We start from the raw sequence: 24,286 nt of genomic DNA on the forward strand, positions 1-24,286 counted from the left end.
GGATGCTCGAGCAGCATGGTTGGTTTACTTTTACCATCATTATCCATAAAGCTACATGTTGGAATTGTTTGGGTATGCAAGGATTTGTATATTTGCAAAGCACTGAAGTGTTTATCTATTATTTGCAAATGGTACTCCTTCCTAAAATACAAGATTGAAGATGTACGAGGATAAAACAAAATCATTGGATTAAAACTTCTGTTTATTAATGATATCGAGTCAGATATTAAACTAACCCGACCATAATTATCAGTATGTACAACAATTAAAAAGTTAATTACAAGGCTCAGTGCATCCAAAAATAGGCTGCAGCAACTTCACCCATACAAATATTTGTAGCCATCCGATTATTTACCATCCTCCTTGATTTTAACGACCAACTAGCCCGCAGTCAAACGCACGAACGGGGCGCCATGTGTCCGTCATAAACACCGTCCAGTTTAAATACCCACCCAATAAAAATTTAAATTACAAGTCTCTAAAGCATAACATTTTAAAAACAAACTCATGTAATCAAACTAGTTCCTCCACAGCTAGGAGGCTTCGATGGCAGCGTTGTCCCACACGCCAGGGGACTTCAAAGTGCTCTGTTGTCCCAGATCTTCTGCGCGCTGGTGGCCAGGGCCTGGCTGCTCTCCAGCTGCTGAAGGTGGAGGGCCAGCGGCAGCAGCAGCTCGTTGAGGTGCTGGCTGGAGAAGGTGAAGGCGTTGTGGGCCGCGGTCTCGACCGGCGGGGTGGTCACTGAGGGGGTGCATGTGGAGGAGGGCGGCGGGGACGAGTTGGAGGAGGCCGGGGATGAGGAGAAGGGGGAGAAGGGGGACAGCAGCATGTCTGTGTAGCTCTGGGAAAAGGCCCGACTGCCGATGGCGGCCTGGAAGCCCGCGGGGCTCAAGGTGGAGTCAGAGCCCTTGAGCTTGCTGGGGAGGCCGTGCTGGAAGCGGCAGCGCGTGCCGTACAGGCAGAAGCCGAACGAGCTGAAAGTGCGGCAGAGCGCGCCGCGCGGCTTCCACTCCTTGGTCTGCGCCTGGAAGGTAGGTGTGAGGAAATCGGCGGGACTTTTCTCCTCAATCCCGCTGACGCTACTACCGCAGCTGCTGCCGCGCCCGCAACTGACAGGCGACTCCTCCGCTACACCATCAACACCATCTCCTAGTTCGTCGACGTGCAGGAAGTTGCAGCGGGTGCCGAAGGGACACACGCCGTAGGAGCGGAAGGTGCGACAGGGGACGTTCTTGCGGCGGGGACGGCAGGCGGGCCGCTGCTCGGTGGCCCCATGGACGAAAAGACAGCGGGTTCCGTAGTAGCAGTAGCCCGTGGTGTGGAAGCTACGGCACAGCTCGGTCTTGTACTTGGGGTGACGATAGGGCACGTGGAGCTCTTGGAGGCCGTGCGCGAACTGGCAGCGTTCGGCGTAATTGCAGAGGCCCGAGGCGGCGTAGCTGGTGCACAGCTCGGTCTTGTAGCGGGTGGAGCAGAGCCAGGGGGTGATGGGGGAGGCCGAGGACTCAACCAGCGGGAGCAGGGCATCGGCCAGGGAGGAGCCGCAGTCGTAGTCGTCGGAGGATTCGTTGGAGAGCAGGTTGTCCACCATCTCTTCGTGGTAGGGGGGCAGGAAGAGGTCATCGCTGCTCGTCTGTTGGAGAAGTGCAAACATTTTAGAAAATAAACTTTTAAAAAGGCAACCAGATTATATGAGAAGCACTTTAGTTTGTTAGTGCGTTATTGTTGAAAGCACATAGAGGGGTCTTTATATGAAAACACTGGAGTTGAACTCCTATATGCATTAAGCTTTGACACTGTGCTCTGCAAAAGCGCAGAGTATTCAAGATGACAGCAAAACTTAAGAAATGTTTGACTAGAGCAGGACGGGTGCAATGAGTGGGATTCCGTCGTTTACAGTCTGACCAATTTAGAACATCCACATTAAATAGTTGCATACAAAATAGAAATGAAATACTATGCAATAAATAATGCGTAGGCAACAAAGGCAAAGAGACTCACCTCAAACATAGTTGCAACAAGTCCAGAAGAAATACTAGCTCACAAGATCGACGTGTAGTGGGATGTTAGTCCAAACAAAGCCTTTACAATAAATTAAGAAAAACAAAAGGAAAGTATGAATTTCTGTTAAAGAACACAGTGGCACGAGCCTCACAATCCTACTTCTTGCTATGAAGTTGCACACAAACTACTGACCCCTTGGTCGTCTATTATCTTGAGCCAAGACTCCCTCCCGCGTGCTTTGAAATTATGAATCAGCTGTGCCTGCGTACCACGTCACAGGGACAGTTCAATCAACCAATCACGTCAACGCACGGACGACGCCACTCCTTGGAATTCGCACACAATCGTTGATAGAATGCAGCACCCTTATCAAATTAGGCCCGGATGATTACAGGGCCACAGGCCTAAGGATCAAATGCCCAATAAACAATCCTGAGACTGACGCTCATTGGTCAACACTGTTACACCAGTGTTAATTCACACCTCGGTTGAAAAGACGTTTTAACAACTCTCTAATTAACAGCTGTCTATCAATCGTCGGTCCAAAAGTGATCTGAATAGGAACTGTATAATTACTTGAGCTTGTGATAAAATAGTGACATTTAGTCTTATTGGGTGTTGACAAACCAAATGAACATAGAATACAGAACCAAAGTTGATTTAATCGGACTGATGAATAAATAACTGATGAAGTACATATGTGCGACCACGAAGAAAAAAAAAACTTTATTTCTTTTCTTATCAAGATACATTAAGGGATACAGACATCGGAATAAAAAACACTTAAGAAATATTTTTCAATTGTAGCATGTTTCTCTCGCCATCTTAGAAAATTCTACCCCCTCTCCCTTTGAATTCTGTCCATGGATCAAATCACGCCCCAACCCCATTCCAAACCCACCCTATGAATGAGAAGCTTGTTTCACATATACATCATTTCAGGACCCCTCCATAATAATTAATGGAGCAGGAATCACTTTAGAATTTATATTTAAAATAAAAAAAACACTGGAATTTCCATTATGTCTTCTTTCAGATTAATATTTGCAACGAATTTACTAATGTATTTTCTTAAGAAACATTAGAAAAGCCCACATTGGGACCAAACTTGCTTATAAATCCATCATGTAGCCCTTTTCCTGCTGTGATAATTCACAGTTTTAGAACTACAGAGGAATTATAATTATCCAATTAACACTTCCATGTACTCGCCCCCTTAACTTAAGAGAAAGGGGGGGAGGGGGGGAGGGGTACAAAAAAAACGGCAAAATCAACTCACACCGAGTTGTACCTTTCACATCACCATACTCACAGTTTAAAAGCATGACTTGTGAACCTAATCTTATATATTGCTGCTTTATTATCATATCCTTCTAAAAAAAAAAATAAATCAGTAACATGATGCTGTAGTTTAGCACAAGACTGTAAAGTCAACTTTTTGTGTGTATGGATGGAAGTCACCATAGAGCTGGACATCGACAGGAGAACCAACAGGGGGTCGCCTTTGAAGTGAGGTTTACAACTTTTTTTTTTTCTTTTTCTTTAAGAACACAATTTAGACTCTGGGCGGACATCATCCAAACAAAACAAACCCGAAAAGCCAAACGTTCATTTTAAATATCAGTCACATAGCCATAATAATGCTCACCTCTCCTTTCCTCTCGTCTGTCTCACCCATTCAAATGTTCTACTGCATCATGTGATTAGTACGTCATTTTACACCATCGGTGCCAAGGAACAAAAACCCCTTCAAACCATCTCTGACGTAAGCCCACAAATGTGACCTAAAAGGGTTTAAAAACGGCTGTAGAAAACAAAAAAAAGAGAAAAAAAGCGTGGCAAATCTAACAATCGAGTGGGACATAGACAGAAAATTTGCTGGATTGCAACAACAAGTTGACAAACAAGCAAACAAGAGCACGACCGACATCACAGGGACACCAACAGGGGGTGGTTGTTGTTGTTGAGGGATGTTGAGTCTGTGGTGGCCCACACCACACTCGGGGGAGGGGGGTCTTTACATGCAAGCATGGCGTTCTTGATCAGTCCCATCTTGATCTGTCCCAGCTCCTGCTGTTCCTTATCAGGCATGACGCCAGACACGTGGTGTGGGCCGGGATCTGGAGTTCGGTGGGGCGGGGCCAGGCACAGGCAGGCCATTAAAATCCAAGACAAAGACACACCATCGGGGAGCGATCGCACGCGGCAACACCCCCCCCCCCCCCCCCACACACACACACACACACACGCGCGCGCGTGTGTGCGTGCCTGCTTCAGACTTGGCAAAACCCTTCCGAATTTTTCCGCCGTTTTCCGTGTCAGCGGGGGAGAGGTGGAAATCCAGTTTTACAAATAAAAAAAATAAAACCCGGTTGCTTTGTGGAGAAACATGCTTCGAGTTCTCCCCCTCCCCCCCCTCCCCTCGTATCCTTCATCCAAGCGTCACGCCCCCAAAAAGGTGTCAGCCTGCGAAGTGTCGCTAGTATTTACAGAGATAGACCTGGGGAGGGACGGGGGGGCAGGGAGGGCGGGGGAAAATAACGTGTGCTTGATCACCACAGTTCCAGGATGACGCGCATCTTGATTTTAAATTACACATTTAAAAATATCCTTTAAAAAAAGAGACTGACGTGAGAGAGGAAACTGTTCGACCCAAAGAGTGGTGGTAGGACATGTTGGCCACAGATTTTCTACACGCGTGTTTACCATTTTGCTTGGTACGAATAAAACGTACAGTCTCCGAAGTAGCGTGTGTGTGCGAGTATGTCAGTATGCGTGAGTGTGTGTGTGTGTGTGGATGTATGTGTGTGTGTGTGCGCTCTCTGGGAAGCATTTGACGATCAAAGAAGAGACAAAAAAAAAATTGGAACAAGAGAGAGAGAAAGAATCGGACCACTACTGGTACGAGGCGAGCGGCGCTGCCCTGTACGTGATTCGCCCGAGTGTTAAGACCCACCCCTTCCCCCCCCCACCCCCCCACCCACCCCTCCCCAATCCCGGTGGGAAATCCTTCTTGGCTCCTGGGCAACGCCCAGCGCCTCAGTCCTCCAGGATGATGGGCTCGCTGGTGCTGGAGGGGAGGAGGGGCATGGGCGGGGCGCGGGGCGGCGGCGGAGGGGGGGGCAGCTTGATGCGGACCGGCAAGTGGGGCTTCCGGGCTGCCCGCCGCATCTCCGACTGGGTCAGGTGTTTCCTCAGGGCCCTGGACAGGGAATGAAGGCGTTAGACGCTGTTCCTTCCAGCGCGGTGCTTTGCATGCGTGTTGAACGGCGGTGACCGGCTGCGCCCACAATCAGGTCGGACACTAAGGTCGGACGACTCGGTCGCATCGGATCCCGCCGACGCCATTTTAAAAAGGTGCTCTCTGTTTGTGTATAGACGGAGGGGAGGCGGAGAGCGCTCACCTGGTGTCCTTGGTGGCCACGAACACCACGGGGTTGGGCGCGTCGCCCTGGTTCACCTTCTGCCGCTTGATGACCGACTGGGAGGTGGTCCTCAGGCCGGACGTGAAGGGCCTCCCGTTGGTGGGGAACGGCACGCCACCGCCACCGCCGCCGCCGCCACCACCACCACCTCCGGCCTGCTGGAGAACACAGCGCAGAACACCCCGCTCAGAACCCGGGCCGGCCTGGGGAACATCCATCGCTGTTACTGCGCTAACCATCGTCTAGTTCAATGGAGACTGTTTCAACGATGAGACGGGGCTTGCTTAATCCCAGATGGGTACTGCGGTACTGCTCTCTGGAGAGCAGTACCGCAGTACAATTAAAAAAGAGATACCCTGTTATTAGGGTAAAAAAACAACCCAAAAGGTTATATCGCTCTACAATACAAGACGGTGAGCGGTCGCGATGTCGTGGTGCGCGTGGCGAGCAGAGAGGAAGGGGAAAGGTGTCGTGCCGTTATCTGCGAGATACTGACGTTGTCGAAGGGCCTCTTGCCCAGCAGGCCGGGCCCCCCACGGGGCTGGCTGGTCTGGTTACGGTTGATGGGCGGCGGGAGGCCGCGGGGGGCCTTCAGCTTCAGGGGGGCCGTGATGGCTGCGGAGAGGAAGAGGACTTGCTTTAGGACCAGAGTACGACGTCTCAAACCCTTGGCGAATGGAGACGGAGCATCCAGGCTCACCTAGATCCTTCACTATGGTGGCCAGGGACTGCCGGGGGATCACCCTGTTCTTCTGGGGGTTCTTGGTGGCTTTAGGCAGCCGGATTATACCTGGGGGACGGGATGCAAGAACACGTGGTCAGATTCCCATGTCGGCAATGTTCAAGCTTTAGGAGTCTAGTGCACTTTGTTTGTCCAGACACACACAAACACCCAGACCCTCACACTCCCCCAGAGCCACACCCCCCCACTCCCCCCCTTACACTCGGCCTTGACGGCGTTGGCGTTGATGGAGGCGTAGGGGCGGCGGGCAGCCCTGCGCGGCTGCAGGATGTCCATGCAGACCCGGCGGGCTATGCGCGTCAGCTTGGTGGTCTGCAGGATGAAGGTCTGGCGGTTCTTGGCCAGCAGCTTGGCGCGCCCCTCGTTGCGCGTGAACGGCGACAGGCCCTGGGCCTCCTGGCGAGTCATGTGACCGCGCGGGCCTCCCGACTCCTGCAGCACACGACACAACGCCGGGAGGGAGGGAGGGGGCGCACGGGAGGAGAAAGGTGATCTCAATATTCATTAAAGAAATTATAAGATTGAGTAGTACAATATTATAATATATTTCTCCCTCAGGATTATTCCAACAAATCCCAGCTCCCTACACGATCCCAACATCATAAAAAAACAAAACCACCCTAACCACATAGCTCATGTAAAATAAGCAGGTTGTATTGGACTTCAAGTGCAGTACCACCCCACTGCCACCTCCCTTAGGGGGGATACTCAATGAATGAACGGGTGAATGGGGCGGCGCCCAACGTACAGAGCCAGCTCTAGCGGCGCCCTCTAGCTGTGTGGGGGTCTTCAGGCCTCCGTATTTCTTCCAGTAGATCCAGCAGGAGGCGCACAGCCTGCACTGCATGTTGGGGGGTCCCCAGGCGTACCACTGAGGGGACTGGGCCGCTGGGGGGGGCACAGAGAGGGAGAGAACGTGACTCAACCGTTGGTGGTATTCTTCGTACAACATTCAAATATTTAACCACAGAAATCTTAAAGTGTTAAACATTTTTAAAAAAACTTGGCAAAATTGTCACCACTCCCATAAACTGTTTTGATTTTCATTTCTAAAGCTGTAGCAGTATTTTTACAGGTATCAGAAATCTGAAGCTTTTCAGGGCAGACTTTTTCTTAACTTGGCTTGATTACATTTTATATTCCACATTTCATGCATCACATATTTGGTTAGCGTCAGCTTTAGCACGGGTTCACCAACGCCCATCCAATGACAGCTCTCGCTGAGGAACACTTACTGTGGCAGCTCTCGCAGCTCAGGCCTTTCTGGAAGCCGGCTGGAGCTCCGTTCATGCCGGGCTTGCTACCAGGGGCCATGATCTGGTTGGGGTTTGGTTTCGTGCTGGAAGACACAAAGGATGGGTTTCATTCGATCAGACGCGTCCGAAAAGTCCAACCACATGACCATGTCCCCTTGATGTGGTCACGATTGTTGCAGCCTAGCCGGAGCTAATCCTGGGAACGCTACAGGCCCCGCGTACGCCAGAGATGGTGCGGTCCACTGTCCCGTGTGTGTGTGTGTGTGTGTGTGTGTGTGTGTGTGTGTGTGTGTGTGTGTGTGTGTGTGTGTGTGTGTGTGTGTGTGTGTGTGTGTGTGTGTGTGTGTGTGTGTGTGTGTGTGTGTGTGTGTGTGTGTTCACACTTTCATCAGCTGCAGTTCAGGTGCGTACTCACTAGGTGGGGATGTACACCTGCTTTAACTTGCTGTCTGCCTCCGCTGCCTTGAGCCGTTTCTGGGGGAGGAGAGGAGAATCACGGTAAGCCCAGTGTTTAATCATCGTGTTCGATTATCCAAAGCGCGCTCTGAACGAGTGCGGGGCCTCACCTGTTGGATGTAGCGGTCGGTGGTCTTCCACATGTAGTAGAACTGGACCACGCTGGCCAGAGACTTCCAGGGCAGCTGCAAGACAAAACATACCAACGTCCCGTTTTAACCACTGGGATGAAGGACTACGCTCCACACAGGTGGAAAGCAATGTGTCCTAAAGCAGAGATCCTTTGATTTCCAACGACCAGTGAGATTATGTCCAAAAATAGTGACGTTATTGACGCTCTACACAAGAACCAAAGAATACACTGCGAGGCTGCAATCACTACACAGCTGAGAGAAGAATAAGGTTTATTTCCAACACACACACACACACACACACACACACACACACACACACACACACACACAGCGGGGAGAGGCGGGACTCACAAAGTCCTGGCGGATGTCGTTGAAGTCCTTGCCGTACTTCTCCAGCGCCTCCTCGAACAGCATGGCCTCCGAGGCGCTCCACTCCTCCATCTCGTCGCGGCAGAGCACGGGTCCGCCCTGGGGCACCAGGGTGGACATGGACCTGGCCAGGTCGTACTCGTTCTTCTGCAGCGTGTCCATGGCGTGGAACTGCGGGGGGAAACCGGACAGAGTTGGGTTAGAGGTCTGGAGCCGGGGGTGTCCTGGTTCGTGTTTGGCTTGGGCTGCAGGCGGGTTTCTGGTGACATTAATGGGCTGGTTTTGTTAAAAAAAAAAAAACAGCCATTGCGGCACATTCAAGTATTATTATTTGGCAACTTTCTATGAAACAAAAATGTAATGTTAAAGTACAGCGACCGATTAAGCAACCTTATTCAGGGCGATGAAAGCAGTCGAATAAAACCCATGGGTCCCATTTTGATTTCACAGGTCATGGTATTTTTTAACGTTAAAGGTCCCATATCATACCACCAGGTGCGAGTGTGATTACCCGTTACAAGCAGTTTTGAAAACCTGCCTCTTCTGACATTAAAGGTGGGCGTGTCCACCTAGATGTGTGACGGATAGATGAGCAACGTTTGCTACAGTCCACTGGGTAGGCTGGTAGACTGATCTATCCAGCACAGATCTAGGTTGACACGCCCACTTGTGATGTCAGAAGAGGCAGATTTTCAAAACTGCTTGTAACGGCTAAACATACTCACACCTGGTGGCATAATATGGGACCTTTAAGTCGAGCGCTGCCTGTGTCCCTTGTTTGCGGTGACCCCCTCGCCCCCCGCTGTGCCGCCGCCTGTGAAGGGCAGGGGGGGGGGGGGGGGTCAGTTGTTCTACTCACCAAGGTGATGTCTCTGGAGGCTGCGGCAGCGCTCATATGGAGGCTGGGCTGGCGGATGGAGCTGCTGCAGTCCAGGGCGCGCGCAAACGTCCCCACGGCTCTGCAACACACACACGCATACGCACACACACACGATTACCATCACCACATCTCCGTACACTCAGCCATGCAATCCTTAAAATACTAAATGTAATGCAAAAAAAATAAATGTAACGGGTAAAACGGTTTGACATTATAATATTATGAATATCGTTTTATTAAGCGTTGCGGTGATGTTCCCTCAAAGGGCCACAAGAGGGAGAGCTTGCGGTGCTGCCAACAGAGTGCTGAATCGCTGCCAACGTGACGTGGACTCCCCCCAAAGTGAGACTTGTGGCGTCCAAACCCCACTCCCTAGCCAGGATGAATCTTACACTTCAAACGACTTGAAGTGAAAGTGACCATTAAACACCCGTTTACCCCGGAATAAAAACACGTGCATAACAACCCTACGTCCCGGCCCCATAAAACACAACCCAGGCACGCCCCGTCACGGAGGCGCCGGTCACCATGACAACCCACGGCGCGAGGGCCCCCATGTGAAAGCAGGGGGGGGGGGGGGGGGGCGACAGATGGCTCACCTCGCCACCACCAGGAACTGGTCGATCTGGGGGTCCTTCAGCTGGTTGTCCGGGTCCCACACCTTGGTCTCGAGCTTGTCCTGGATACGAGTGTCCAGTTCAACTGTGTGTGGCGGGGGGGGGGGGGGGGGAGGGGGAGGCGTTAGTGTGACGCATCACGGAACAGAACTATACAGGTACTGGGTGAGGCTCGGGGGAGTGATGCACTTCAAGAAAGGACAGAGTGATGTGAAATACTCTGAAGAGTATCAAACACCCGGTAGAGCTCGTACCATTAAGGCACAGCCCTGATCAGAGACCCGGGTTCCAGGCTGTTTGACACCCGCTTGACGAACGTCGACGATGAAGAACGTGGCGATGAGGGGGGGAGAGAGGGAAGGGCAGGGCACAGAGCCACCAACATCAACAACATGCGACCGTGGTGCTGGTGACTCAGTATCCGTGGTCTCAAAGGGTTGCCGGACCAGATGGGACTGAGGCCGGCGGATTGCGGAGGGAAAACACACAGCTCTGATCGTGATCCACACACGGGACTAGGGGTTATGGTGCACTGAGTCAACGGCTCCTTCCGTGGGTTTTGTATGAATTGTTTCTCAGCTGTTGATCCGTTTCTATTATTTGCCACTCCCCCTTGCCTGTAGGGGGCAGCACCGAGTCCACAGAGAAGCTGTGGAGTCTATCTTATTTTCTGAATTTGTGGAGAAATCTCTAAATTGAAATAAGAATACTGTTGTATGGTACTGCCTTCAAATATGTAGTGATGCAACCTTTGAATATTTTTTTAATTAATGCTAACGATATAATTGCATTGTTTATGGACGCGTTTACTTGTGCGACCCGAGCGTGACTGTGAGGTGGGCGTCTGTTGCTAGGGGGCGGGGCTTACTTTCTGCTAGCTTGTCGGGGATCTCGGCCTGGAACTTGGAGCCCACCCGGATCTCCCCCTGGTCCGCGAGGAGGGTCTTCTGGACCGGGTCGAACACCAAGGAGTAGAAGAAACAGTCCTGTGGGGGGGGGGGTAAATGGCACAGTTAAGACTGGAGACACTTGATTTTTCTAGGCTGTAACGAATGGAAGAAACGTTGCCACAAGAAAATAAGGCAAGACAACATTATTTATATAGAAGATTTCATACAGAAGGCAAACTCAAAGTGCTTCACTAGAAACATCGTCATACAAATAGAAAAATAGATGAGTAAAAGAAAGAAGGACACAAGAACACAAATATTCTGAATTTAAATTCATATTTGTCTATCAATAACACTCAAATAATCCTGAGATGAAAATAAAACAGTAGGACTGCGGCAAAGCGGGTTTGTCCCCTCGCCCCACTGCCCCCCCCCCCCCCCCCGGTCGGCAGACCCACCTCTTTCTCCAGGTAGCCGGCCAGGACGTCTGTTTCATTCAGGAGGGTGACGTTACATTTGCCCCTGAAAGAGACAGGACAGTTCCCAGGTTGAGTAGACTAATCCGTCTGGCACTCACTAACATGCCCATAAGAGAAAATAATAAATAAATGTATATATATCTAAATATAATGCATAGAAAATGTACATAGGATGACTTGACATTTTGGTGGCAATGCATCAAGCCTTGACTAAAATGCGTGAGTCGTAAAGGTTGGTTTACCGTATGTGGGTGGCAGGCAGGGATTCAAACTGTCGGGAGAGGAAGAGTTCCCTGTGCTTGAGCTGGTGCTTCTGTTGTTCCGAGACGGAGGGCTGTTTGGACTCCTCCTCAAAGTCTCCTGAAAGACAACAACAGGCCGCCATGAGGAGAAGGCTGGGGAGCCATTTGGAGACAAAGGGGATTATCCCCGCAGACGCACGTTTCAGATCCATTTGGTGGATCGGGAAGCTATAGATCAAACTGCGTGGAATCAAGTTTAATATCAACATGAGCTCATCGGGACTGAAAGACCGGAGCCTGTGGTAATGATATCAGTGAGAAATCCAAACATCATTTATTTATTTTTTATTATACATATATTTTTTTGCATAAAATAAATTCACACAAACTTCAAATCACAGCCTTGAAATGACTAGCGAATGATATTTTCCGGAGGACCACCGAATACGATGGTCGTCGTCCTCTGAGTGGATTAAGTGGAGCCGGTGGGTTTATCATTGTTGCTCTCGTAAACCACAGAACGGAAGGCATTTCCAGGCATGAAGGAGTACATAGCTGGAGATTAAAAAAGCCACTGCAAATTAATCTGGCTGTGTGTGCGTTCAGCCACTAGATTGCGCATTCCTAATTTGAGGCAAGTGAGTAATTTACAAGCGGGTGGGGGGTTGGGGGGGGGGGGGGGGTGGGCGGGGTGGGCGTGGGGTGGGGTGTGTGCGCGTGTGGTGGGAGGGGAACTATCTCGCTCCATCTGCGTGGACTCCGCCCCTGCACTCAGCCACAGGAAACCCTGTCACCAAAAGAGAAGGCCGGGACCTTAGGCCACACCCCTTTCTGTTAACCCCTCCTGCCACCCCTCTCCCTCCCTCCCCCCCTCACCCCTCCCTCCCCTTGTCCGGCGAGTCCCTGCCAGACAAAGTAGGAAACCCTGTATACCAAACCTGAGGCGCCCATCCCCCAATCATGTATCTACTACCCTCTTCGTTCACTCACTCACACACACGCACACACACATTAAAAAGAGCCACGCACACACCCACACTCCTACGTAGCGTTCACATTAAAAAGAAAGCACACACAAAGGACACACACACACATGCACACGGAGGAGGGGGGGGGGGGGAAGTCAGTTAAGGCAAACATATCAGGCAGGGATTCTCGCTCTCTCCTAGCCTCCTACGTTCAGTCCAACACAAATACATGCATACATGCACCCAACACCCAGCTCCCCCCCCCCCCCCTCCCCCCAACGCAACCACCCCCAACACACACACCCCAAACCAATCCCCGAAACACAGACACTTTCTTCCCCCTGACAAAGATGCAAGTTAGAGTTAACCTCTGTTGTTCCACGGCCCTGTGGCGTCAGGGCAACCATTGGTTAGAAAAACAACCGTACCAGTCTGAGGGTGGAGCAAGAGACCGAGAGAGAGAGAGAGACAGACAGTCTGAGGGTGGAGCAAGAGACCGAGAGAGAGAGAGACAGACAGTCTGAGGGTGGAGCAAGAGACAGAGAGAGAGAGACAGACAGTCTGAGGGTGGAGCAAGAGACCGAGAGAGAGAGAGACAGACAGTCTGAGGGTGGAGCAAGAGACCGAGAGAGAGAGACAGACAGTCTGAGGGTGGAGCAAGAGACCGAGAGAGAGAGAGACAGACAGTCTGAGGGTGGAGCAAGAGACCGAGAGAGAGAGAGAGAGAGAGACAGACAGTCTGAGGGTGGAGCAAGAGACCGAGAGAGAGACAGACAGTCTGAGGGTGGAGCAAGAGAAAGAGAGAGAGACAGAGAGAGACAGACAGTCTGAGGGTGGAGCAAGAGACCGAGAGAGAGACAGACAGTCTGAGGGTGGAGCAAGAGACAGAGAGAGAGAGAGACACAGAGAGAGACAGACAGTCTGAGGGTGGAGCAATAGACCGAGAGAGACCAAGACACAGACAGTCTGAGGGTGGAGCAAGAGACAGAGAGAGAGAGAGACAGACAGTCTGAGGGTGGAGCAAGAGACCGAGAGATACAGAGACACAGAGAGAGACAGACAGTCTGAGGGTGGAGCAAGAGACCAAGAGAGACAGAGAGACAGTCTGAGGGTGGAGCAAGAGACCGAGAGAGACAGAGAAAGACAGTCTGAGGGTGGAGCAAGAGACCGAGAGAGACACAGAGAGAGAGAGACAGTCTGAGGGTGGAGCAAGAGACGGAGAGAGACAGAGACACCGAGAGAGACAGACAGTCTGAGGGTGGAGCAAGAGACGGAGAGAGACAGAGACACAGAGAGAGACAGTCTGAGGGTGGAGCAAGAGACGGAGTGAGACAGACACCGAGAGAGACAGACAGTCTGAGGGTGGAGCAAGAGACGGAGAGAGACAGAGACAGATAGAGAGTTAGAGAGGACGACCTTGACCTATGGGCCATCGGGCGCTTGGAAGAGGACGAGCAACCACAGGACACGGACTGATGACGACGAGAGAGGGGACGGGAGAGAGAGAGAGAGAGAGGGAGGGGACGGGAGGGAGAGAGAGCTATGTAGCGAGGGAGGGCAGAGAGACTAAGGAGCCCCGGCTTTAGATGCTGAATGGCAGGAGCAAGAGAGTGCGGGAGCAAAGCACCGAAAATGTCCAGTCATACACGGTGCAGAAGTGGTGACGAAACACACCGCTTCACAGCGGTCCGTTGGTGTGAAATCAGCAGTGGGTCGGTCTACAGAGCATCCCGGTAGCCCTCCACTCGTGGGGGTCCCTGCTGTGCCTACGAACCATAGATGTGTCTGTAAGGAGGCCCCAAATGCAGAGAGCAGTAGCGGGCGAGGCGTGTGCTGGGCTGGGAGATACTCTCAGCCAGAGATTAAATTCAAGCTCCCCAGGTGTCCTTTCATCAGACATTAAAATGGTGCAACACTGAGCTCAATGTATCCTCAGAAATAACCCGATGCATCCAGAGGGCTTAGGGAAACCAGGTGATAACAAGGATGCCTTCCTGGTGCAGAGTATTTTACATGTTCCCCCCATAGCCTCATTCAAACGTGACTTTGAATGGCAAAGTAGATAAAAAAGGACCCCCAAAAATAACTTGACAATTTCATCAACTGCACATTTGCATAAATGTTTGCATGCAAAAAGCGTGTGTGCGCATGTGGATGTGTGTGCATGTGTGAGACACCGGCCAAAACATGGTCGCGTTTACGTTGGTGCACGAGGAAAACCCTGCCGATAGTACGGCGAAGAGGTTGGGGCCTCGATGTACAAAGAAGCTGCAACGCTGAAGGCGGTATTAACGCATCCATTTTGAGGTGTTGGGTGTTTGTGTGTGTGTGTGTGTGTGTGTGTGTGTGTGTGTGTGTGTGTGTGTCACTGAGCGTGTGTCTTTGTCTGGAGCGTTGCAGCAGCAGGGGAGGAAGAGGAGGGGTGAGGAAGGGAGGGGGGTGAGGAAGGGGGTGGGGGTGGGGGGGCTGTTAGCGTCGGCGGCGGCGGAGAAGCGGATGAGGGAATCCGATCAGGCCTAACGGTGTTTGGGGCCATTAGCGGCCACTATGCGGCTTAGCAGTATTGGCCTAATAGATTAGGGCCTATGCACAGAAAGACATCTTATTGGATGCAACCGTTTTATTTCGCAGTCGCGTGTGGCAGGCACACGGTTCTTCTGCTCGTTCCCGTCTCCATCTTTTGGCCACGACGGCGTAATCCTTGTTGTTTACTCGTTTGCAGATTTATACAGCGGATCAATGTGTACAATTCATTATGAGATGCGGCCAATTATTCCCCCTGCATCCCATATAAACTAATTGAGCCAACATTATAGAGCCTATTAAATGCCGATCTACATATATTCTCAGTACATCTCCTTAGCCATAACGCTTTAAATACGGTCAAAATATAGCCAACAATAGCCTTCCCTGAACAAGTGCTTGTAGCAGCAAAAGCCTTAACGTGGAAACGTCACACTATTTTCTAATAAAAGAGTACTTCTAGATACAGCACAAAAGAAACTTGTGGTTTGAAACACTCGGAACGACGAATGGAGCGTAAATTCAACTTTATTTTAACTGAAACCGAGTCTCAGACCTCAGTTTCTGTGTATGAAGCAATACCCTCCTAAATTAATAATAACGGAGCAAGAAAGCTCCTCTTCAAGCCTGTCCAGGAGGATGTCTGTAAGTCTGGGTCTCATATGGGTCTGCTTCAGTTAGATCTGCTAAGCTGTGAACTACATCATATCCCTGTGCTACAATGAGCTCTACCTCGCTCTGGCAGCAGTATGAAAACGCTTGCCATGATTTATTCCCAGTGGCCATTGTATTACTATTATTAAAAAATTAGTCAGTATTACCAGGACATGGTACTCTGGGAATAGCTGTCAACTTATAGCAGTGTCGATTTGCATTATGAGAGCAGTCCGAGATGTGTGCCTTCTCCATGCATCATGGCCGGGGTCACGTCTCCTCCATGAGGTTCTTGTGTTGGACGGCCAGGGCCCGGACCTCTGACTGAGGTTTGAGAAACCTGTTTGTTATGCTATAGTGTGATACCTAACATTAGCAGAGGGGAGGATGGGTCAAACCATTCTCATGGTCGAGGCTAGCACTGGGCCCCGAACTTCGAATATCGGTTTGTAAGGCAGGTATTTGGTTTTATGAAAATAATAATATATATTTGTTCGGAAAACTTAACAATATATCCACATTTTTAAACAATATAGTTACGGGCCAGCCCTAGTTGTGAGGAAGGGTAAACAAGAAGTGTTGTAAAGGCCAGTGTTTACAACGGCTGAAAACCAGTTTGCCACAGCCTTTTGAAAGACTTGGCCTGGACCTCTTTATGAATCCACACTGTACCATCGTAACCTTAACACAACTCTGCAAACTTTTGCTCAAAATCTTACAGGGTCAAACTTGCATATTAGGTATGGGAACCAAACGATGATCAATCCTTTTGGCACCACTGGTCAAATAAGGTATGAATGAATAATTTAGAAAAATCGTTATTCAAGTTTGCACATGTAACTAGAAAATCCTGTTTATCTTCAAGTGCTGTGTCCCCGAGTGATACGCACTGTCCTTCACATGCAGGATACAGTTTGTCTACGCAAGCTGTGTGTTGCGCAGAGAGTTTAGCTCACACTGTGGCCGGCCCCGCTACTCTAGCCTCGGTTAAATGAAGATTTCGGACCAGAGTACCGGCCTCAAGGCTGGCTGCGGAGCACTACAAAGGCCGGCTTTTCTGTTGTCATTTCAGGTTTGCCGGTTGCTTTTTAAGACCATAAAATGTAGTAAATGCAAATCTCAGCAACATGGTTGGTCCCCTTCAAACTCAGATAAGAATCAAAGAGAGATAACGAATTCAATGAAGGAGTGAGGCAAGCGCTACTCACTTGCGTTGCTGTCGGCCAGTGTGTTGAGGTTCCCCGAGATGTCTCTCCGCCTGAAGAGACACACCACCTTGGCCTCCACGTTTCCATTGGCCGTCTGAGGTAGAGAAAGACGTATTGTGGTCAGCATTTGGTTCTAGCACACTCTCGCACACCTACAGACATTTACTAAATATGCATGTTACAAAGTTGATTTTTTTTTGGAGATTTATTCAGTTGAATTAATTCATTAATTTAATTAATTTGTTTGGTTTATATATTAATATGCTATGGTGGTCTGCAAAGTAGTATTGATCGTCATCCACCAAAGCCAGTAGGCAGGCCTTAAATGTGTGGCTTATCCCCTGTGATTGGTTAAAAGGCATCACATGGTCTGTTGTCTCACAGCTCTGCAGCAGTTTTCCAGCAGTTAATTTCATGATCCTGTTGAATCGTATTACCGCAGGTTCATACTGCATACAGACAATATTTTCGTGAGAAGATTATTGTACTTTATTTATAATACTGTAAGAAAAGTCTATGTAAAAATGACGTCATGTATAAAATTACATTCTCAAAACCGTCCGTTCTTAAGCATATTGGCAGATCAGGCCCAATTATTTCATAGTGCATTCGCAGCACATGAATACTTAAATAATGAGCTGTGTAATCAAACTAGAACACATACATTATTTACGGCCATAATATATACATAAACCTCAATACATACATATATACAGGCACAGTGACACAGGGTTTACAACGTTGTTACAATGTTAAAAACGGAATTAAATAAATTGTTATGGTCACGCTGCAAATGTGAAGCAAAACTCACCATTTGTGTGCTTTGGGCCTTAAAGATTTTAAAGGCCAACAAACCAACAATTCAAATTCTTTCTACTGAAAATCGATTGCGTTGGCCAGGGCCTCATTAGTATCGGAATAGATGTGTTTTTCTATTTGGTTGACGTTGTGTCCCTGCTGTTCACTCTATTACATCACCACGCATTCAGCGTGCTGAGCATCCATCAGTACTTGGGAAGATGAAGTCCTCACCCCGGCCCCCCTTCAATCCAAGTGTTACATAAACCAAGCTTAATGCCACTGACTGGGGCGGCCGACCAGCGCTACTGCCGAGTTACATAAGGAGCTCCCGTACCAGCGTCTTGCACCTACTGCCGTCACCGCCGCCGCGTCTCACCTGCCACGCCTGGCCAACCGTTGGCTCGCTGGTCGTGGCGGTAGGATTGGTGCTCAGACTGGCGGCCGAGTAAAAGGGGGCTCTTTGGGGGGGGGTATAAAGACATGCTCGATAAGGAGCACGCTTTGGGAGAGCAGAGTCGCTGTGCGTTTCAGACAGAGTGGCCTCGTGTAGAATATCTTGGAACTAAATACGACGTTTACCACCCACACTCTCGATGCAAATGACGAGTGACCTTGACACTGGTGGAGCGCATGTTTTATTTATTTTTTGAGAAGTATATGGGAGACTTTTGCAGTGGTGCGGCAAAGCAGCATTTGTTGATCTGTAATTGTGTTGCTTTTGGTTTCCATGCGGAACGTTTAAAAAACAGATCTTCAGAGGAATTTAACCCTGTGACCAAAATGTGAAATGTGTTCTTTTAGGTGGCGCACAGCGATTCACCACAGATTGAATGCTTCACAATTCAATTGACACTGAATAAATATTTAGACAACAAGTACCCGACCCCAGAACAAAATAAAAACTGACCTTGTTGAGCTCTTCTATTCTGCGAATCAGGTAGGGGTTGCTGGACGAATTCTCAAAGTACACGTAATCTGAAAGAGAGAGGGCGGGATAAGTACACAAAATCCTAATCATCATAAATCATAAACGCTGAACAGAGGAGCAGCCTTTTTGTCATTTTGTCAAGAGATTACAGGCCGCATACAGGCCACAGTACGCATCAGCAGGTAGCCTGCTGAAAAAAATACTTGACAGAAGGGAGGGAAAATATAGCAAGGTGGTACTATGGTAGAAAAGAGTAACCGCCAGGATGTGAACCAGACCCTCGATTGAACAAGAGGAAGATGTCTACACTCCCATTGGGAGCACTTAACAGACAATGGGGACAGGTTAAAATGACGATAACCACAATTCAGGTCACATTAAAGGTCCTGCATAAGCCACAAGCCAAGAGTGAGCCATCACCAGTGCAACAAGATTCATAGTCATATGGAAAAACGAAAAATAATAGTCTGCTCCTTGTAATGCACAATACTGGTGAAGTTAGGTGATAAAGCATAGGTGAGGTCTTATTTTCACCACTATCAGAATCAGAACAAAATAATTTCTGCACGAGTGAAGGCCCATCACAGCCCACTGTGTGATGATGACTAGGCCCAAAGCCAGGGACTAAAGTTGTACCGTTTGTTTCAACAAACGGGCCCATAAGTCTGTTCCAAGTGTCAAAGGGAAATGACTATACTTGAGCCATAGACTAATTTGACACATCTCTATAACAAATGTCAGCAGCTGGCTCTATTCTCTGCAATTCTCTTCCAGACACTTGTTAATGTCATACCCCTTTATGTCATGATCTGATCCCAAAAGAAGTGTACGAGGGGCCAGTCATGGATCAGCTCAATCAACCATTGACCTGGTTCCCACACACGGCTGCGCATGCTTGATAGACATATTATGTCGTCTTAAACGGGATGGACTGTCACGCTGCATGCATTCTTCAGATATATATCAGTTGAGCTTATAATCATACACATTAGGATAAAAAAAAAAAGAAAAAAGAAGAAGCACTTCCTCGCATGTCACTTCTGTGCCATTATATAACATATGGACCCAAAATCTTGATACGTCCATATCGTCAGGGATGAAAGAAGAAAATCCCATTCAGGGCAGGCCATTCTCGTCCTGTCAATGCCCTTTTTTGTTTTCCGAATTCGTCTGATGAGCCATGTTTGTGGTGTGGATGCTCAATGGGACAAATTAAGAGAATTGAGTGGCATCACGGGCAGGGCGAAAGCCGCTGCACACCAGCAGGATCAGTGAGAGGCAGAGGGCTATAGGGGAGCCCAATAGATCAATGATCCGGAGAGAAAAGACAGCCTGCTTCTTTGTTGGCGATCATATAGTGCCCGCAACCTATGAAGAGACTCAATTCACTACATTTGTCCGCAGAAGCTATCAGATACCATCAGGGTAAAGGTTGAAGGGTTTTACCAAAGATCATGTATACAATTACTTCTAAGGGAGGGGGGAAAAGGGGCGCATAAGGGTCAAGTACAATATAAATATCTTGCAAAAAGGGATCCCGCGAGAGGGCTAATCGAGTGAAGAGTGTTCACTGTGGACGTACGCGGCGAGAGTGGCGCAATGTGCTAGGTGCTTGAGGGTGACTGAAGAGGGATACATGCATACGTAGGAAAGCACACACACACACACACGGAAACCCTTTGACTAATCTCTGGTGAGATAATGATCGCACTCCTTAATGCAGCATCCTTCTGTGGGGCTACCACTAGTCAAAACGCAAGATAAGAATCTCCCACGTAAATCCTTACCAATATTTCAGGCGTTATTTAAATAGAAAGCCACTGCATCGATCCCCCTTATCCTGACTATTGATCAGTGAGACATGTTGCATACATGTCATTAAGGGGCCCCTCGGTAACGAGACCAAAAGCACATCTGTAGGCATCATTGAAATAATTCTGGTTTACGACAAATGTTAGTATACAGCAATTTCATAGCGAAGCTTATATTCCAATTCAAACAATTAAATGGTCATATTTTTATCGTTATTTGACTATACCACTTGGTTTGCTAGAGTTGTAATGGTTGTGTTACATTGCACACTTAACCAGTTTTCAAAACAGGTTATATTTAGCAGACAACAGAATAGTAGAGTTTTTTCCCCCCAGACAACATACACAGAGGGCAAGACTGCTCCAGTATTGACTTTGGGACATGCTAAGAACTCAATAGTGTCTGATGGGGAAGTAGATGACAGAAAGTAACACATGACCTTTAAAAAAAAAAAAAAGCCGTGCAATTGCTTGAAGTCTGCTTGAAGTCTACAGTTCCGGCTATGTTTCTAAGGTAGTTTGTGTTTCATCATAGCCAGAATACTTGCGTTTAAGTTTTGTCAGGTTGGTCAATCACTTCAGTGTTGTAGGTACTGTGTCACCTGCACACATTTTATGTATAAGTATATACTAGGTGTAAAACAATTACAAAAGGCACTGGAATATGCAATATAATTTGTATTACACCTATTGGCATGAGCAAGATTAACGAATAGATATCTGTAAACATACGTCTTACGGCAAAAAATTTAAATAGGGTTGGCATTTCTTTCATGGTCAAATCACTACAGCAAGACACACTTCCAATTCCAGAAGAAGCAATGAAACAATAGGAGAAATATCTTATGACTTCTTTGTACCATTGTAGTGACAAAGTTCCCCAAGGAAGTATGCAAATTGTGCTGGAGACACGCTTGTAATTATGCCTTGGTGGCGCGAGTGTGGTACTCAGAGAGCTTATGGGGTGCTGACGTGGGGCAGTACATGCTAGGAAGGCCAAGTCGAGCCCAGGTACCGGGCGACAGCTTTTGGCCATGGCTAGTGAGGGTTGTAATGAGGGATATGGCATCAGTTTACACCGCATTAATGGAAAAAAATAAAAAAATAAGTGGAGCTGAAATTAGTGTCATAATAAGTGCTGAAATGACCGCACCGGCCTATAACTTTACTATATAGTGTAAGTGACGTTAAGAATACCAAGTATGCACCCTAGTGTGCGGTGTATTCCTAAAGAAATACATCAAGAAGTACCCCAATGGGGATTCTATTAAGGTAGTACTATATACAATGTTGATCGTATCGAAACAAATATTCGCGCCCGGCACAATTCAAAACAGGGCTATCCATGCAAAATGTGCATGTAGTAAATGGGCATAAGATGAACACATGAACGTCCACGTAATGACTACTTTTGGGTTGGTTGTAAATACTTAATTACTACATGCATATTAATGTAGTTATTTTACAGTTTTCTTGATATCTAAATCGTGTTTGAGAAGCTTTCCTTTATTTGTGAAAAGGCACACAGCTCCCATTCGTATTTTGTTGTTTGTATATTGGCGGTTAACTGTGTTGCTTGTGTGGTATCTGGCGACTCTAAAGTTGAGCCATGGCATGGTTTTTACAAGTTATGGATGAGAGGACTTGAGGAAATATAACCGGCACAGGGCAACTTACGACAAGAGCGTTAGTAAGGAGTCATAACTTTGCAAAGTACTTTCCCGAAATGTACCAATATGTGCCTCCACATTCAAAGCCACTATACTTGTATCAAGACCAGCAATACTTCACCAAAAGGCGAAGGGCTTCTTACAAACAGTTCAGAGTATCCAACAACCTGTACAGTACTTTAACCCGCCGTTAGACAACAAACTAGATGTCCCCAACACGAAATAGTCCGCTCCAAAGCTAACAAAAGTGAGCTAGTTAGCACGTATTGCTAACCAAATCTAATGGCGAGGTCGCCTGACGTTAGCTACAAAAATTAGCGCCCCACATTAGATAAGCTAACCGGCCAGCATTAGCTTTACAGGGACTAGCTAGCGTTCGTTAGCAGCTAAACACACAATCAGCTAACCCAGTAGCACGCTAGCCCCCTTCTGCCCGATCCCTTCTCAACGAACAATTACTTTGGGGGATTCCTTAAAATATAACTTTAACAATAATTACCTCCCACTCGGTACATGTTGGCCGCCATTCTCTAGTAACCCTTATCAAACGCCGTCCCGGGGGTTTCCCCACTTGCGTGGAAAAATGTCGATCTGGAGCTATTTTATCCCTTCATTTACTGTAGACACCCCCGCCGCGAAACAAAGCCGGCTCCGTGCACAACAGCCGAGCTCTGGCGGGTAAAAAGTTTAAAGTTTCCGTTACAATCTTTCCCAGGGTCCAAAATTGCGTCTTTGTTTCGGTCCTTCGGCGACCTTCCTCTCTCTCCCTCGTCTTCCTCACCCACTCACGCATTCACACTTGCAGGCATGCACACACAGCCCTTGATAGCTAGCCTGTCTCTTACTCCACTCTTCCTCCCATCCTCCGCTCCCAGCTTCATCCTCCTCTTCTTCACCTCCGCTCAGTTCACACACTCGCGTACGCTCGCACACTGCCCCCCTCCCCCCCACCCGCCTTGCTTGTAAACGTCATCTTCGGAATATAGAATCGGCAATCTCCGACACGCGCCAAAATAATACATACAGTAAAAATAAAATAATATTCGACGCACACGCACGCGCGCGCGTATGTTCGAAGTTTAAATAGTTGACTGGATGACGTGCACGCGGCGACGATGAACGAGGAAGACGGCGGCGCGAATATGCACAATGTGGATTTATAATGCTTGTGTGTTTTTGAGGAAGAACTCGGGCAGTGGTATGAATGGGAATGATTCTTTAAATATGTATGGGCCGACGTTGTTGCTGAAATAACAGAATGTACGATTCAAAAAGCAGCGCGACGCAGAGGGGACGTTGCCGACACACGGACGCGCATGTAAACATAATTGTAGACTTTGCGTGTCGAGCAAAACGTCATAACGCGCTGGTTAGTTTATAGTAATGACTACCGTCTTGGCATTTTTGCACTTACTCTGCTTTCATAAGCGTGAGTGTGAGGCAGAGAATATACTGGTTTCGGATTATACTTCGCATCAACGATAACCCCTCGAACCGGATGAAACTTGATCTAGAGCTGCCCTCTAGCGGCGTATGGCCCCCAATACAGCACAAAGTCTACTCAAAATGAGCAAATAATTCAAACACAAGTAAACGAGACAGTCTCCATCGTCTTTTAATGAAAGAAATACAGAAATGTAATCATTAAATGTATTGATATCCCATATTCAACTTACATATTTGTATCACAGTAATAGACACACAAACAATAAGCCGTTATTGTTATATAATAATGAATTCAGAGGTACCCACATTTAAGATCCAAATACGCCATCACTATTTTTTGATTGTTGGTTCCTAGTAAACAGAAAAAGCGTACAAATAGAAACAAAAACACACAATGGAATGTTATTTGATGGTATTTGTAATGGAAGCGGTCTTCACAAGTCATATGGCAGTGTGAACATGATTATACACAATATGCTTCACTGGAATTCTTTACATCCATTACAGTTTATTTCTCATCTCAGTATTTCTCTTTCCCTCCTTTTCAGCCCTTTCCTTCTTCTTTGGCATGTAAAACATGTTGCATAACGCAACGTATTGGATCTTCTACTGTACAGCTTTACTTCGGTCAACCCTCAAGTAATGTTCTCCATCTATTGGACAGAAAATTCAACACATAAAGCGTTTTTAAAACTATGACGCACCACACGATAGGCACGGTTAAGTGGAACATCTAACTTCTCCTTCCGCAAACCGTTCTATTTTGCATTCTGGTTCTCTCTC

The 24,286-nt window shown here is 48.1% G+C and overlaps 2 protein-coding genes across 6 annotated transcripts; both read right to left on the reverse strand.

The window, feature by feature from the left end:
* Window positions 1-184: 184 nt before the first annotated feature.
* On the reverse strand, window positions 185-2,244 carry cth1 (cysteine three histidine 1). The gene is made up of 2 exons (XM_060077185.1): window positions 2,002-2,244; window positions 185-1,633 (listed from the first exon to the last, which is right to left on the reverse strand). The coding sequence occupies exons 1-2, from the start codon at window positions 2,008-2,010 to the stop codon at window positions 578-580; spliced, it is 1,065 nt and encodes a 354-aa protein (XP_059933168.1). The 5' UTR covers window positions 2,011-2,244; the 3' UTR covers window positions 185-577.
* Window positions 2,245-2,705: 461 nt separating this feature from the next.
* mta2 (metastasis associated 1 family, member 2) lies at window positions 2,706-22,998 on the reverse strand. 5 transcript variants are annotated; one of them, XM_060077149.1, is made up of 18 exons: window positions 22,557-22,998; window positions 18,556-18,623; window positions 16,848-16,941; window positions 11,495-11,612; window positions 11,232-11,295; window positions 10,752-10,869; window positions 9,866-9,968; window positions 9,246-9,345; window positions 8,369-8,557; window positions 7,994-8,068; window positions 7,843-7,901; window positions 7,407-7,510; window positions 6,920-7,059; window positions 6,372-6,603; window positions 6,130-6,219; window positions 5,926-6,044; window positions 5,409-5,584; window positions 2,706-5,206 (listed from the first exon to the last, which is right to left on the reverse strand). In XM_060077149.1, exons 1-18 carry the CDS (start codon window positions 22,582-22,584, stop codon window positions 5,044-5,046), a joined length of 2,040 nt encoding a protein of 679 aa, XP_059933132.1. In that variant the 5' UTR covers window positions 22,585-22,998; the 3' UTR covers window positions 2,706-5,043. The 5 variants fall into 5 exon arrangements, with proteins under 5 accessions (XP_059933132.1, XP_059933131.1, XP_059933133.1 ...); XM_060077148.1 differs by having other exon boundaries at window positions 5,409-5,587; XM_060077150.1 differs by having other exon boundaries at window positions 5,409-5,577; window positions 5,922-6,044.
* Window positions 22,999-24,286: the final 1,288 nt, after the last annotated feature.

This window comes from Gadus macrocephalus, chromosome 17 (genome assembly GCF_031168955.1).
Source record: "Gadus macrocephalus chromosome 17, ASM3116895v1".
In the NCBI taxonomy this organism is placed as follows: domain Eukaryota; kingdom Metazoa; phylum Chordata; class Actinopteri; order Gadiformes; family Gadidae; genus Gadus; species Gadus macrocephalus.

Excerpts from the sequence above, each read along its gene's own strand:
- mta2 (XM_060077146.1), bottom strand. The coding sequence starts at position 22,584 with ATGGCGGCCAACATGTACCGAGTGGGAG. Across the intron at positions 9,969-10,751 it reads CCCCGACAAGCTAGCAGAAA|TTGAACTGGACACTCGTATC; the intron begins GTAAGCCCCGCC and ends CGCCACACACAG. Across the intron at positions 7,511-7,842 it reads CAGGTGTACATCCCCACCTA|CACGAAACCAAACCCCAACC; the intron begins GTGAGTACGCAC and ends TGTGTCTTCCAG.